General features: G+C 41.0%; 1 protein-coding gene across 1 annotated transcript; it reads left to right on the top strand.

Annotated features, from left to right (window-relative positions):
- LOC115787445 (transforming growth factor beta-2 proprotein) lies at window positions 1–13,074 on the top strand. The gene is given in 8 exon segments (XM_075074404.1): window positions 1–1,191; window positions 1,193–1,493; window positions 4,127–4,290; window positions 4,469–4,601; window positions 4,702–4,812; window positions 6,314–6,494; window positions 6,876–7,029; window positions 9,762–13,074. Coding segments are annotated over 8 exon segments (1,266 nt in total). The 5' UTR covers window positions 1–1,128; the 3' UTR covers window positions 9,921–13,074.
- The last annotated feature ends 4,430 nt before the right edge of the window (window positions 13,075–17,504 follow it).

Here is a 17,504-nt window from a genome sequence, read left to right as displayed (position 1 = left end):
CAGAGTTGCTCACAGAGGATCTGCAGAATAATGGAGTCACATCCTGCAGCAGGTCTCCGTATTTTCAGCAGAACTTTCAGCCCAGCACTCACCCGGCTGGAGCTCATTTAACTAAAGATCTACAGGTCACTGTAGAGTTTCCTCTATTTTTTTTTTTTTTTTTAAGTAGCAGCACAGGATTTCTTTCATATGTTTTCTGCGTCATGTCTTTTTACGTCGTCTGACTTTTCCGTGTTTTGATGTTTATATGAGGGGGTTTAACAGGCCCACCGTGTTTTTTTCCAACTAAATCACATTTTTTTTTTCCTCCTGCGTTTGAGTACAGCCTGCTTTCTGTTTACCTATAACGGGGAATGGGAGGACCTCACTGGGTTTTTTAGCTAGATTTTCTGGAAGCGGATATGGACAGTTTTTGCTCCACAGATGGGTGTTTCGGGGTGAAGGCACGGGAGCTGTGCTGCTTTCGGTAAAGTGCGCCGCTCAGGTTGTTGTTTGGAGGATTTGCGACATGGGCTGAGCTCGTGATGACTGTTCTCCTAAAAGCTGTTCACTTATCCGACGATGGAAAAACGGAGACGGATAATGCTTTAACTTTCCGGACAGACTGTCGTTAAAATTCGTCACCTTTACACTAAGAGAGCGTGCACACGCCGGCACTGTACGCCAGAAGTTTCAGCGGAGGAGTCACGAAAAATTTCCATTCACTTAATTTTGCAGTGGAGTGTTCTTGTAGTTTGATTTTTTTTAATTAAAACTGAGCTTTTTTAGATGTAGTAACTTAAATGTAGATTTTAAAGAATAAATAATGCGTCCTTGTGTGTTGGTGTTTGGCGCTTGTATGAAAATGTCATAAAACTACAAAATCAGAAGTGTGAAGTCAGCAGATGTGGTTTTCCTTTTTACATGACGCGGTTTTGACCAAAATAACAAATACAGCTGGCTTTCTTCTTCTTCTTTTTTTTTTTTTAATAGTTTATTGATCAAAGTTAGGGAGGTTCTGGTTTCACCCACGGTTTTGCAGTTTAAGTCACTTTACGCACACTTTCTTTGCGCTCGGTTTGGAGACCCAGCTTTACTCAGAGCCCACCACGGTGACTTATCTCCGTCCCCGCATCTTCTCCCCGGACAATGTGGCTACCCTGCCTCGCGCTGCTGCTGCTGCTCCGGTTCTCCGGTGTGTTCCTAGTGGAGGGGTTTCAACACGTGCCAGTCCATCAATCTGGACGCGCAGAAATCTCGACGCATCGAGGCGGTCCGCGGTCAGATTCTCAGCAAGCTCCGCATCCGCAGCCCGCCGGACGACGACGACGACGACGAGTCGCCAGTGAGCTCGGTGCCCGCAGAGGTCATGCTGCTCTACAACAGCACGCGGGAGCTGCTGAAAGAGCGCGCGCGTCTGGCCGAGTCCGCGTGCGAGCGCGAAAGCAGCGAGGAAGACTACTACGCCAAAGAAGTGCAGAGGATTGACATGCTGCCCCCCCGTACCGACACAAGTGAGTCCATGTGTGATGTATGGCAGGGATTCTCAATGTGGGGCCCGCGGTCTTCAGGGGTCACTTTAGAAGAATTACATCCTGTCATAGTTTGAAACCTTTGGATATTCTCCATCTGGTAAAAAGAAAGACCTAGGCCATCTATTCAGAGCTGTCAGTGAATTACAGTCAAAAAATAACTGTTTTCTTTTTCTTTTGTAACTGTTAGACAAGTTATCAGAAACCCACCACCTATCTGGTTTTATGCACTGAATTTTGTATCAGCCTTCCTATATGATTACAATAAAGTGAAGTGACTGAAAAGTCCTAACCTCCACCCGTATCATAGCAACAATGACCTTGAACATTTTTAAAATTAAACAAAAAACAAAACTGGTAATTTATTTATTGTCTGCTAATGTATTAGTAGGACTTGAATATTGTATCTGGTTTTGTGAGTCTGTCTGATTTCTCTGTCTTTGGTTTGGTAGTTCAGTCTGCTAACTAAGGCTGTTATATACTTATTAACTATATGCTTTTATATATTTTAACTACATATGTAACAGCTTAAAGTCCTTTATGTACCATTTATTGTCAGTTCATAAATACATATTTTTAAACATTTCTAGCACAAATGTAGTTTTAAGCAGCTAGACTACCATTTTGTTTATTAATTTATATTATTTGCCAATTACTATAACATATATATAAGTCACCCCTCATTTCTTTATATTTTATCAGGAAAATATGAAATAGGTGCAGCAGTTTATTGAAACATGTGAACATACATGGAAATGCAGTATACAAGTACCAGTCAAAAGTTTGGACACACTCAGCAATTCATAAGGCAAAAACCGATTTTGTACAATTCTAACAAGCTTGAAAGTCAATATTTGTGTGACCACCTTTATTCTTCAACACAGTCTGAACTCTCCTAGGCAGCTTTCTTCTAATTGTTTCAGGAATAGTTTTCCAGGAATCTTGAAGGATATTAAAAGCTCTGATTTGGATGATGGCTGCCTTTTGTTCTATTCTCTTCTGTTCTCTGTCAAAATGATCCCACACTGCTTAATAATGTTGAGGCCTGATTTGGATTAACTCCACTCAAGACCTGTTACCACTGACTTTCAGTCCAGTTCTTGTGTAATTTCACCTCAGCCAGTTCTCCCTGTTGCGCTTCCTCACAAATGGCTTCTTGACAGCCACCCTTCCACTGAGTCATTTCTGATGAGGCTTCAGTGAACAGTAGATGGATCAACTGAGAGTCCAGATGCATCTCTCAGCTCTTGTGTCAGGTCTTTGCTGTAATTTTTCCTATTTCTTAAGGACATGACTTTCAGATATTGTTCATCTGCCACTCCTTCTTTCGTCCTCCACATGTCCAATTTCCTCAGTTTTTAAGGACACACTGCACAACATGCTGACATATGCCAAATACAATTTTACGTCTGTCAATAGATTCAACAACAACACACACACACACACACAAAGCAGGAACAAATGATGTTGTTTTGCAGCAGGCTGCTAGTACCAATGTGCCAAAAGTTACAATTTAAAATGTGTTCTTTGCTAAGTTGCCTGTTATGTGTAGACACAACGCTGGTTCATCCCTTGAGTCAGGTGGCTTTTTATGCTTGAATGATTCATAGGTCAGTGTTAAGTGGCTTAACAAACAAAAAACATTCCTCTGAAAATGATCAGGTACACGTAAAAATGAATGAAAAAGCAGCCAATGTCCAAAGAAACACCTTGAAAGACCTTCAGGAAGCCTGGAGAACTACTGCTTTACAAAATACAACAAAGTCGGGGCTCCTTGGAAGCAAAATATAAAGAAATGAAAACACATTTGCTTACTGTAAATTTAAAACATTTTGACTAATTATTACAGTATTTTGTGATTTATCTGTTCAACCATTTTTTTGGCCTCCATGTTACAGTTGTTGACAAACACAACACAATAACTACACTGTAGTCAGCTGCAAACCATTTATCACATAAAATTAAATGGAGTAAAAGGCACTCTGAGGATTTCCCTCTGAGGAGGAGAAGAGTTTCATAGATAGGAAAGGAAAATTCTAACTCTAAGGGCTTGAGTTAAGAGTTCTAGTTGTTCTGAAGGACAATTCAGTAAGATGGTGCTGGCTGTTTTAAATCATAGGTACTGCTGTGAGAAACTGTACTACTGCACATTTCACCTTCTGAAAAACTCAAAACTACCACAGGAGTACCCTTGAGTAACGCAGTCTCTTTTCCTGCACCACTAGAGCAGTTTCATGGAGTCAGTCCACCAGCTGTGGAAACAAAACTCGGTGTGTTGATGAATCTTATTTGGAAGATTTTAAGATTAATGGTGCTGCTGATACTACATGGTGTATAATTGTATAACTGTCTAGGTGTTTGGCAATGTTTCACACAGGAAAACCCATGAACCCAACAATCACCCATATATTAAACATAAGCCCCGACACATTTAGTCTCTTTACTCAAACCTATAATTTGGGTTCAAGACGCTCATCAGCAGTAATTATGTCCGAGACAATGCATCAGTCCCACAGTGCTGTTTAGCCCATAGTATAAATACAGCATTGTGCGAAGGCACGAGATGTTGGAGCATTAGTTATCCTCAGTGTTTTTTTTTTATTTGCTCCATCAAGATGCAGTACAGCCAGCAGCACCCAGCCCCCATTACAGAGTCGTCCACTTTGACGTCAGCGGAGTCGACCTGACTAACAGCACCCTGGTCAAAGCTGAGTTCAGGATCTTCAGAGCCCCCAACCCACAGGCCCGAGCCTCAGAGCAGAGAGTGGAGATCTATCAGGTATGCCCATCGATCTCAGCAAGAGACAGTTTGATTTCATCTTAAAGCTTGAAGATTGTTATTTATAATTCAAACCCAACACAAAAAGTACTCTTACTATGCATGAGAAGGTCAACTGAGGTTCACATATAAAAACGTGAACATACACCAGCTCCCTTCTGTGTGTTTGTTGTTTCAGCTGCTAAAGCCAGATGAAGAAAGTACCTCCACTCAGCGTTACATCGACTCACGCACCGTTCAGCCAAAAGCCAAAGGAGCCTGGATCTCTGTGGAGGTCACAGAGACTGTGAAGAACTGGGTGTCAGATCCAGGTCAGCTTCAGCACCAGCGAGCCATTTCCTCCCTATGATCCATACATCAGTGTTGGTCCATCTCATCTCCGTGTTTCCCTTTTCCTACTTCCCCCTGCAGAGAATAATCTTGGCCTGAAGCTAGGTGTCCACTGTCCCTGCTGCACCTTCATCCCAGCCACCAACAACATCGTTCCTAACAAGAGCGAGGAGCTGGAGGCCCTGTTTGCTGGTTTATTGCAGTTTTTCTTCTTTTTTTCCCTAAATATTGTGATTAAAAAAGACTGGATAATCATACATTTATGTGCAGTGTAGATGCTACTAAAAACATTCCAGTCCAGGAAACTGAGGTTAAAGGGAACCGATGATACTCCTCCTTATTTTCTGTCATATATATTGTTACAAAGGTGGGGAGAGGAGCCAAAATGGCGTGTTTCACTTGTTTCCTTGATTATAGACTGAGCTTGATTATGTTGATTTTGGTCATTTCCCAAAAATCAACACAATCAGCCTCTTTATGTTGATGCTCGTTTTTTGGATGGCTGTTCGGTATTCTTCTTCAGCTGTATTGCAGCTACTTGAGAAAGTTGGTTGTTTTTCACCCGAATAAATAAGCATGACAGCCAGCGTGCCAGTAAGACTTAAGAAACTTCGATTTTATCCCAGCGGCCTATCCCAGTTGCGAAATGTGAAGTTAACTGATTTGGAAGACTCGAAGATTTATGAGCACAGCAAAAATCCAGCAGGTCACAAAAAGTGAACATAAATAAAAATGATTTATGAATCCCTCACACACTATCGTACAGGAATAATGGAAAAACTGTTCCTTCTCACAGTGATACTATTGAATACCAGACTGTCTGTGTTGCTTCATTTAGGCCCCCAAATTATGGCACTTTCCTCGGGAGTTACTCTCAGCTGAGCCAAGTCAGGTTTTTGCACACGTGGGGGAAAAGAAATTCAACTTGCGATACTGATGTAAGACAAGCAGGGGCTTGTTTTGAGCTCTTTGGCTCCTGTAACTCAGAAAGAGCTGCAAAAAAAAAAAAAAAAAAATCCATGAAGTCAGACAAAGAGTCAGACCATCATTCCTGCTGTAGGAAACATCTGTTTTACATATTACTTCTGTCATATTTATTCGGTGACATTCAGAATGTGCAGAAGAACATTAGTTCTGCTGCCTTCTTAGAAAAACACAGTCTTTACGGTGTAAAAATCAAAGCAGTAACGGCACCTTTCACAGACAGAATCAGTAGTTATTGCTACATGCGAACCAATAAATTTTTTGGCATTCACACTGGAGCTGGCTGACTAATTTTAAAAACATCAAGCACGCGCTTTTCTGCCCTTTTAACAGTGCATTTCGTTGGAATTTAAATATATTTGGGCTTAAAAAAATATGTTAAAAATAAGTGTGAACTAAATGCCTCGGCCTGGCGGGCATTGAGTGTGGAGTTTTGGGAGGGGCAGCACTCGCCGCAAAATGAAAGCATGGGAACTGAAAATAAAAGAGTATTACACAAACTGTGCAAAATGTAGGAATTAAAACACATTAGCTCAATAGTTGTCAACCTTTAAAACAAAGCAATGTCTACCCACAGACACTGGGTAGACATTTTGCAGAATGTGTCATTTTTAATCCTAGAAAAGAAAAAGCTTCAGGTATTTCAGAATAAAAAGAGAAAAAAAAATCAGTGTGGCAGAGTAAGTTTTTCTCTTTTTCCCTTCTGTAGGTGTGGACGATGAACGGCTCCGTCAGATGAGGAAACCCGGTCAGGTTAAAGGCCAGGCGGATTTCAGCACCAAGACGCCACACCTCATCCTCACCCTGCTGCCCAGCGACAGAGTGGACAACCCGGCCAAGAAGAACCGCAAGAAGAGGGCTGCTGCCACTGACACCTCAACCTGCTCCCGGTAGGCCGCCAACCAGCTGCTCGTGTGGTGGTTTGGTGTGACTGACATCGCTGACACTCCTCCAACATTTGTAGTTTTGTAATTCTGAAATCTAGTTGTGGCGAGCACTGGGTTTCATTTTATTTTTCTCCTCCTGACCCACTTTGTAGACTATTGTGCGGCAAAACTAACAGCACTGACCCTGTGTTTAGACTGCAGGCCAGGAGGCATGCAGCGTTTTATTTAGACTACCTCACGCTGCAGGGGAAAACTCTGGCAGCCCTGCATAGTTATTACCATGTGATGGTTGGTTCTTCGATGGTGACCTGTGGTAATTTTCCCATGACACTGAAGAGAAGGGTGGGAGTTGAACTGCATATGGTGTGTGTCTTTGTGTCTCAGTGGCTCAGACCAGGGCTGCTGCCTCCGCTCGCTCTACATCGACTTCAGGCGTGACCTCAACTGGAAGTGGATCCATGAGCCAAAAGGTTACAAAGCCAATTTCTGTGCCGGTAACTGTCCTTACCTCTGGAGCGCCAACAACCACTACAACATGGTGAGTCACAGGGTTCAAGAAGTCAAATAATTTAATCTTAATTATTCTTTCTTCTAAATTTTGCTATAAAAACTATTTTAATAATCAATAATTATTACATAAAATAGGGATTATGGTTAGTCAGCAGCAGATATTAGACACATTTGGCAAAAAGAAAATGTGGTTGGAGAGATGGTTTTAAGTTCATTTAAGGGGACCAACTGTACTTCTCCGTGTTTTCCTCATCATTAAAAATACTCATGTGGGGATGGATGCTCACATTAAGCATGACCAGAATATGAGATCAGCGTATGTGCAAGTAATTTCTGTAAGCCAAAAGATAGGAAATATTCCTAATATGGTCATCTGAGGCACAAAGCTCTGGGTGTGAACACAGAAGCCCCACCCATCTGCAGTTTAAACTTTCTGTTTGCAAGGGACAGCCAATAAGAAGAAATCAGGCTTAAAATGGTGGTTCTCAAATTGCAGGACAGGCCCCGGCGCTGGGGCACAGAACCACAGCAGGCGTGTTAGCAGATGTTATTATGCTGACTGATATTTTTAGCTTGGATCTTTATTTATTATTAATGATTAATTTTTAAAAAATGTGTGCATGTGGAGTGAACTATAAAGTGATGCATGCTATGGCTTAAAGTGAGAGGAGCTAAAACAGCTTGCTTTAGACAGATGATGAAGTGAGGGGGCTGCACCAAGGCCCAGTATGACATAAAAAGGATGATTTTGAAGTGCGAATCATGCAGAGCTACAAAGAAGTTGGAATTAAACATAATTGGTTCCCCTTTAAAGAATGGAATTGATAAAGGCAGTTTTTGGTCCTGTTACTAATTAGCTGAATCCATACATGAATACCCGTATCTCTTAAAAGCCCATCAGACCACAGTTCAGACTAATGACTTAAACTACCTTCTCCAGTAAGACTAATGTGTTCTTTTTTCCAACTTATATTTCTTTCCAATTTGGAGATTCATGACCTTTATTGAATATTTTGAATGGAAACAGTGACAGACTTCTCGGTGCAGAGACACGGCCAAATTATATAAACAGAAAACATCTGTGATTGTCAGAAAAAATCCGAGCAGCTCCTTAGCCTGTCTGGTAAAACACTCTGGTTTGGACCAAACTCCAATCGACGCTCAGCCGTTAATGTACAGAAGTTTGAGATGCAGACGTTTTCCCGTAAGCGAGCTCTGAGTGAATTGTTTGTGGCAGCAAAACACCACCGTTAGCTGGTTAACCCCAGGGTCATAAATAGGCTGACACCTCACAGAAGCCTGTAAAGAGCGCATAGGTTTACGCAACACAGCTTGCCTTTCTCACTCAGCGTAGGGCTTGGCCTGCAGCCTCACTGCCTCTCACCCTTCTTGTACTTCACTCTAATATAGACGTGTAGAATTTCACATTTATTTTCAACTTAAGATTGCTGCAATTACACATTTTGCTGCTGTCAAAATGTGACTTTAGTGTAAGGGAGTTTGGCTGCTTTTGCTGTGCATGTTAAAGTATTTGAAAGCAACATATGGAGGAACTGACAGACAGTTATAGGATGCACTTCAGTAAGTCAAACTCGATTTATTCACATCCCCTTCACATAAAATGCATGGAAAACTACATATTGATGTCTAAATAGGCAAAAAATTAGATTTAATGATACAAACTGACCTGGTAGGAATTAAACTTGAAAAGTTGGATAAAGTAGTTGCCTCTGGGTAAGTGTAGATTCTGGAAAACCCTCCAAAATCTTTTAAAACTGGAGTAAAACAAGAAGATGTTAATTTCAGTTAGTTAGCTGTATACATGTTGTTTTGCAGATTTTCCCCTGTGGACAGGTGGCCTATTTTTTCATGTTTCCAGCAATGCTGAGCTGCGCTAACCAGCTGCTGGTTGCACAGTGGCATCGAACCTCTTGTCTAACTCTAAATAAGCCAATTTCCCAAAATGTCAAAATAAGATTTAAGCGTTACCAAGAAATTTACAAAGCAGCCCCAAAATAGTGATGTAAAATGACCATAGACTGAGGTGACATTTGAAGCCTTGAGTTTAGCATTATGGCCACCACAATCTCTAACACAAGTGTTAGTCAGGCGCTAAATCCAGCAAACTTCATTTCAGTGCATTCAAAGACTATATGGCTACACACAAACGCAGATGCCTGCTAATTAGCACTAACATAAAATAATGTTGCAGAATTTCACTCTCTAAAACTGGAATGCAAATTTCTTGGACTGGCTCTTCATACAATAAGCCAGTAAGCCATATTATTTGACAGATATTTGCATTCAAAATGCTCCAAAAGGGACCAACACCTCAAACACTGACTCAAATTAGCAGAGGTAAGGGTAAGTAGCTTCCAACATGTCACTCAAATCTGTAATTACAAGCCTTAATACAATTAAACAGGTGAGTTATGAAAATAAATTACCTCTGTACAGATGTTATAAAAGGGTAAATTATTTAAAGAGACCTAAACAGTTTTTTAACATGATTTTTAATGCTGTTTAGTTTGGTGTTTTAACATGGGAGCCTGTGGGGATTGGCTTATTTGCAGTCATTAGAGGGACTGCAGTTTTTGGCAGTTTTTTCCCAGTTTCCTTTTTTTTTTTTTTTTTTTTTTTTTTTAGCCCTGCTTAAACTTGGGCTGAACTTCACAGTTTTCCCCATGTTCATTCATCATTCACAGCAATAACCTGTGAATAAATTGTTTCAACATCTGTACATTTCTGTTCCCGGGTCAGATCCTGCCCCTGTACAACAAGCTGAACCCTGAGGCCTCAGCCACACCTTGCTGCGTTCCTCAGGACCTGGAACCCCTCACCATCATGTACTTCATAGGCCGCACACCACGTGTTGAGCAGCTCTCCAACATGGTTGTCAAATCCTGCAAGTGTCGCTGAGGGAGGCGAGTTCAGATGCAGAGGTGAGGGAGGCAGAGGGACTGATTACAGGACCAAAGCTACGAACTGCTTCTTTCGGGGGGACAGACTGATCCTCGGTTCATTAAGCTTCGCTGTTTGATCACCTCAGACTCATGAGATGTTATTTTTTTATGTTACCTGACTCTAATATCAGGATTTTGCTTCCAATCTTCTCCTCTTCACTTTCTGGAACTTTCTGTTTGACTGAGACACTGTAAATATGGCAACACAGCTCTATTAAACCTGTACTTGGATATTAAAATTAAAGGGGAGGGGGGTGGTACTGTGTGACTTGGCCACCCTTGGTGCGCCTGCTGCATAAAAGGATTCTTTTTATCAGGAGTTTGATTCCTCCTCTGTCGTATTCCTGCGGCTGTGGGCAGCCGTGCAAAGCTGACATGTTTGCTTTAGGTTTGAAGGTGTTGATAGGAGGGAGGCGGCGTGGAAAGATTTGCAGACTGACTGGGATCTTTAGTCGAAGGAGGCCGGGAACAGATAGAAAAGAGAGAGAGGAGCTGTGTCCAGGCAGCAGCCCCGCCAGCTCTCTGCGGTCCCGGGCTGAAATCTGCCCGGCGTAAACAGGATGTGAAAGATTTCCAGACACCGACCCGACCACTCACGGAACGCCAGATTTAAATGCTCCCCTCATCTCCTCTGTCTTTCTCTCTCCCTCTCTCTGGTGCTCGAGGTTCTGGGATTTGTGGTGGGAGGAGAGAGGGAGAAAAGAGAGGCTTTGAAAATGAGACGTGGGATGATAGAGCTGTATTTGGAAAAGCTGCAAGTTTGGAAGGTGGTATTTTGCAGCCTTAGCAAATTTGTAACTATTCGGGTCTGGCTCAAACATTTCATAATCGCACTCTCATGCTCCTCTGCTGAATGTGCCTTCATTATCTTTATAAAAAAAGTTGTTGACTCATTGCTGAGATTGTATTTTGTCATACCTATGTTTATCATCACTCAGTCTCTCTTTCTATACACCCAAGTATCTACATTGACCACTTTTGATAGAATGTCTAAAAGCTGAAAATAAAAAAAACATCCCCAGGGCTTGTTTTAAATATAGATTCTCTGGTATGCCAGTGGTTTGTGTGTGAGAGGGAGACAGACAGCAACTGGGTGCATGTGTGCGTGCATGTCTTCAGTGTTTGTGTGTGTGTGTGTGTGTGTGTGTGTGCATGCATGTAGCTGGTGAGGTCATGCGTGATAGCACAGAAGTCATTCCTGGGGTTTTATTGTGAATTTTATTGTGATTATGTCTAAAAAAATCCCCCAAAAACATCTGCAGCAGATGTTTTCTCTGTGACCCTGCTAAAGATGAGTGAGATGGGTTTTTTGTTTTTAATGTATGTGTGCATATGTTTTGAAACCCTGGTTGACAATAAAGTTTAGTTGAATAGGAAGCGCCCCAGTCCCAGTAAATTCAAGGCTGTGACAACAACATCCAGTTATAGATGTATTAAGTGGGCCAGTGGTTTTCATGCACTCACTGGTGTTACACCACAGGAAATATAGGCTGGCAATAAAATCGTGTAACTGGATACCTCAAACAGTATACTGGTCAACACTTTAAGGAAGCGCTGTTGCAAAAAAAAAAAAAGTGCACATGATAGCTCTTCTAGACAGGTTCATAGATATCTGAATGTTTCAGTGCAGGCGGATTAAATTAACCATTTCTCTCTCCAGGTTAGTCTGTGATTTTTCTCCACCCCTTTACTCACGTAATCCATTTATTTACTTCAAAGTGGACATATTATACATATGCTCATTTTTGGCTTTATATTTTTATTCTTGGACTTCACTAGAGTGGCTTTGAATGATTCACAGTTTAAAATAGTCCTAACTTTTCTTTTACTGGGCCTTGGTGCAGCCCCTCAGTTCATCCTCTGTCTGAAACAAGCTGTTTTAGCTCCTCTCCTTTTAAGACAACTGTCTTCTGATTGACTTTCCCTCACAAACCGAGGGTTTGAACAGCAGGTGGGTGGGGCTTCTGTGCTTACAGCCAGAGCTGTGTGCCTGAGATGACCCCTCCTCTCACAGTGACATCATGCAGAGCCAAGGCAAGAAAAAATGTCTGGAACTTAGTGTTTTGAGCAGTGTGAAAATTTTGGTGCACAGGCATTACTTGCATATACATTATATGGATAGAAGCACTGGACCGCCTACACATTACATCTACAGGAGATGGAGATAATGCCAGAGGAGGTTTGGAGCGCTGCAGTTATTGAGTCAGCAGAGCGTTGGTGGCTCAGCATTTGCTGACCCTGCTCTGTAGCTTTACGTGGTCTGTAGCGTCATGGCTGAGTTGCTGTGGTTCCTAAACGCTTCCAGTTTGCAGTGACACCACTTACAGTTGATCATGGAATATCTAAGGGAGGAAATTTTACAAACTCATTTGTTGTGGAGGTGGCATCCAGTTACAGCACCACACGGGAATTCAGTGAGCTCTTCAGAACCATCCTTTTTTCTTCACAAATGTTTGTAAAGGCAGACTGCATGGCCAGGTGCTAATACACACCTGAATCCAAAGATTAAGAGGTGTGGCCCAGTACTTTTGTCCATATAGTGTACTCTGACCTCATTATTTTAAACTTTGACTACATTGTATATATATGACAGAAAATAAGGAAAAGCATAGCAGCTCCCCTTAATTGTCTTTGCTAAAAACAGTCAAATGAGTGACATTCAAAATATTTTGAGTGAACTGTAAAAATCTCACTTTAAAACATCAACATGTTTTGCCAGTATAAATGTGACCTGTCATCATGAAATCTACTGCAAATTCACAGAAATGTTACCAGATATGACTTATGACCCTGCTCAGAGTACAAGGTCAACAAGCAGCAGAGGAATAATTCAGATATTTTAAAAGTATGAGGACCAGTTCCACAATGAAAAAATAAAAAGGTGAAGAATTCAATCAAATCTGAGTTTCCTGTTAATCCATTAAAAATTTTACATTCCCCAGCAGCTATGGCAGTCCTTGTAATGATGTGTTCACTTCACAGTATACAAATAAATAAAATTAGTTTTGAAACTTTCATTCGTATTAGATTTTATTGGAATATTTTTTTGAGCAAAACATAAATAAAAGTCTATTTTACTCGGCACAGATGTTCCTGTATACTATGCCAGCCACTTGGTTATGATGTTCCATGTATGCCCTGCCTGCTAGCATCTTCCACCCTGCTGTTATGTGCTGGATTGCCTCTCAGGGTCATCTCTGCACAGCCTGCACCTGGGGTCTTGCCTTGTATGATAGACCCCAGCCTCTATCAACCTTGTGCTTAGAGCAGTGTTTCTCAAATGAGAAACACTGCTCTAAGGCTCTAAGGCGCGAACGACCTGGGAGAAAAGTCATGCAGAACAATTGCTGAACATCAGATTGGGGCGTGAAAAGATTTCATCCGGCAAAGTGGGGCATGATAGAAAAGGTTTGAGAACCACTGGCTTAGAGCTTGTTCCTGTGCTGCCATGATTATTACCTCTGTGCTGTCTGTCAGTCCAGCTTTGTCCAGCCATTGGTAGAATTTTTCGATATCAGCCAATTCTTCAATCTGCCACTGGGTACATGGGCATAGGTGTTGATTGCCTGAATTTTGTTCTTCCCATTCAATTGACTCTTCAGGACTTGCCTTACTCTCTGCAGGTATTTGGCAGTTGCAGGTTTCCTAGCGGCCTCTTCATAGTTCCCATTTGCCTTTGGGATTCCAAGGTATTGGAGCAATGTTGCCTCGTGGTAGTGCTATCCCCTCAGTTCTGACTGCCTGCCCTCTGTTTCTTACCATCCGACTACATTTCTCCAGTCCGAATGACATTCCAATGTCATTGCTGTAGATGTGGTGTGGATCAGTGCATCGATGTCTCGTTCACTCCTGGCATATAGCTTGATGTCATCCATGTAGAGGAGGTGGCTGATGCTTGCTTCCTTGCATAATTGGTATCCTTAGCCAGTCCTGTTAGTGATCTGGCTGAGGGGGTTTTTATATATATATATATATATATATATATATATATATATATATATACATACACACAGTCAAAGACAATTGATTCATAATATGGTTGCCCAAGTGGTGCATGGATGCTGTAGTTTGTGTTTAGTTTAAATGCACAACACATGAACTGCCTGTGAGCTCTGGTGTATTGGTATGTAGGCAGAACTCAAAAATGAGCATCTAAGACCCAAATCTGTCTGCATGGCAGGATGCTGCTGCTCAGAGAGGATGTTTTTGGTTCTTCAATTAAGCCGTCTTTACTGAAGAGAGTCTGGTTTGTACCCCAACTGTGAAAATAGCTTAAAGAGATACAAACTGTTCTACGGGCATCACAATAAAAGTGTTTTTCTAAGTTGTAGTGAGAATGTGTGTGTGTCTGTGTGTTGGGGTGTCAGTACTTGAGCTGTGGTGAAGCTCCCTCCCCCCTGAGTAAACTAGCCCCAGCATCTGTTAGTCTTTTCCACTTAACTACCCCTTGCTAAATCCAACCTGTACTTATCCCACGGTAGAGTGCTTTGCTCCGTCTCACACTGAGTTCTTCTGTCCTTGAGAGAGACGTCTGTTGTGGATGTCGACCCCTGCCCACACAGACGCGTCTTTCTCCACAAACCCTGCCTTTGACCTACAGAAAGAGTGTGAGTGCAGCACACCCCCTACATCCATATATTCAGTTATTTTTGCCTCCATGCAGCAAAATATGCCATGATTAATGGTTTTGGCTCTTGAAACGCTCCCTCGCCCTCCCCATGCTGACCAAAAAAAGTAAGAGAGCCTTTGAAAAAAGCTGTTTAAAAAAAAAGCAATTCATTCTCACATGCACCTTATGGTCTGAGCTCACATGACAGGTCTGGACGAGACTTTAGATTGAAGTCATTCCTATTTATTCCTGCCAGTTAAATTAAAATGCAGCTCTCAAGGCAACAGGACACCATAAACACAAAATATAGAGTTATACAAGCAGCAGAGCAGCAACGAGACACGGGAGTAAACAGAAGATACTGATCTGTGGCCTCGGCGTTATTGAAGCCATATTCGTTGAGCAGTCAAACTTGGAGAGCAGAGCTGTACTTGAGGCCCTGCTGGGACAAAACAGCCGCAGGGCCAAACCCACAGAGACCTGGCTGTTCTCCTTTTAAGCAGATGAGGGCGTCATTTCTGTGTTTTCTTTCAATAAATGCAAGGCAGGGTGGTTCAGTTTGAGGGAAAGAGGAAAGTTCTTCAGTTTGACTGTTCAGCTATCTGGTGGTGACTGTGTGAGTCATATTTATTAATAGGACCCTTTTGAGAAGAAGGCCACATTTAGTAATAAAGAAAAAAAGACTCAAATTTAACGTGAGATTCAGTAGCTTATTTTATGTTTTCCTTGTAAATAATTACTAAATCTATGACTGAATATAAACCTCGTTTTTAATCATTTGAAAACCATTTGTCAGACATGGAATAAGCCTCAACTAATTCAAAGATTTCTACTGAAAAATGTTTTTAGTCTAAGACTAGGCTTAGTCCTGTGAAACAGAGCTTTTAAGTCGTATTCGGCATTTTAAATCTTATTCCTACAGGAAGAAGTGATGATTTGTGGGTACTCACAGAAAATTCATTTTGTTCTCTACTGTTTTTACTGGGAACCCTAGATTTTTTTGTTTCTGGGCACATTTTTTGAAACAGGGTGAAAATCACATGAAAAGAGAAGCTTTTAACATGTTTCTTAAATAGTTTTTTGGAGAACAATTTCATTGAAATTTTGCACATGAATACTTATTTGAAAGTATTTGTTCTTGTTTATATAGTTTTTTTTGTATATTTTATATAGATTTAAATGTAATAATTAGGAATTCAAATTCTTTACATACGGTACTGTGCAAAAGTTTTAAGCCACCCCTCATTTCTTTATATGTTCTCAGGAAAATAGAAAATGGGTGCAACAATTTCTTTTTAAATGTGCAAATGTCCATGGAAATACAAGGCAAAAATATACAATATAAGGCAAAAATAGAGTTTGCACAATTTTAATAAGCTTTGAAGTCAATATTTGGTATGACCACCTTTATTCTTCAAGTCTGAACTCTCTCAGGCAGCTATCTTGTAATTTCTTAAAGTACTCTTCAGGAGTAGTTCTCCAGGCTTCTTGAAGGACAGTCAAAGCTTCTTTGGATGCTGGATTTGTTCTCTTCTGTTCTCTCTCAAGATGATCTGCTGCTTCAATAATGTTGAGGTCCGGGCTTTAGAGAGGCCAATCCATGACTGATAGTGTTCCATTGTGTGTTTTTCTATCTAGGTATGCTTTTGCTGCATTAGCAGTGTGTTTCTGGGATCATTGTCATGCTGACATACACTCACTGTTGTACACACCTGACCTCCTTTATAGATACTGATGATGATTGTACCAAAAGTCATCACTCCATCAGTCCAGTTCTTGTGTAATTTGGCATATCTCAGCCTTTTCTCCCTTTTTCTCTTCCCTTGGGTGAACAGTAGATGGATCTTTTGAAGGGTCACATGCATCTCACAGCTCCTGTGTCAGGTCTTTGCTGGATTTTTTTGTTATTTCCTAAGGACATGACTTTCAGATACTGTTCATCTGCTGTATTTTTTTTTTTTTTGGCCTGCTACTTCTTTTATCCTCCACTTGTTTCTTCTGTTTTTTAAGGACACACTACACAGCATGCTGAGATATGCCAGGTTTTTGGCTAGCAGATCTTTGGGAATTACCTTGTTGGTGCAAAAATACAATTTTGTGTCGGCCAAACTGTGCTAACTTTCCCATTTTGAATAGATTCAACTAAAGAAATAGAAAAAAATGATGTGTTTTTGTGAAAGGCTGCAAGTAACAAAGTGCCAAAAGTAAAAATAAAAAAAAAGGCTCTTTGCTAAGTTGTCTGTTATATGTGGACCCAACACTGGTTCATTCCTGTAGTTAGGTGCCTGTTTACGCGCCAAAGAAATGGGAGGTAGCGCAAGACTTTTGCACAGTACTGTACATAAGTAAATAATGTTTAAATTAATTACTTTAAAAGTTTATTTTGCTGCTGCTGTTTTGTTTTGTTTTTTGAAGGACCTTTAATCTGAAATGACAAATTGTGACCTTTATCATTACATCTGTAAATCTGAAATTTTACTAGCTGCATATTTAGTCTAAATACCAATAATATCCTGACTTGCTTTCTTCTTTTTATTGCACAAAAAGAAAAAAAATAGTAAAAAAGAAAAAGAGCATCCGTCATCGGTCAGGACTCATAATGACAATATTGCTGATGGGTCATATTCAGCACACCATTATGAAGCATCTACTTCCAGCTTTCTGTCAACAAGTTACAGAATATGTGGCAGCCTGAATCTGAGTGTGGATTCAGTCAGTTACTTATTTTGGCCCTGGTGGAGGGCAAAATGCCACGATAGCCTCGGTAGTAGTTCCTGCTTCTGAGTAAGCAGGAAGAGGCTATTTATCTACCCAGAGCTGAGTTCATTCAGAACTTTCGGGTCAGGTCATTTCACATCTGCTGTACAGTACCCCAGCTGTGTGCCAGTTTTATTCTGTATGCAATGTGTACTGTATATAGTATCATAAACT

Source organism: Archocentrus centrarchus, chromosome 10, assembly GCF_007364275.1.
Source record: "Archocentrus centrarchus isolate MPI-CPG fArcCen1 chromosome 10, fArcCen1, whole genome shotgun sequence".
Taxonomy (NCBI): domain Eukaryota; kingdom Metazoa; phylum Chordata; class Actinopteri; order Cichliformes; family Cichlidae; genus Archocentrus; species Archocentrus centrarchus.
This window is presented reverse-complemented; position numbering and strand designations above follow the sequence as displayed.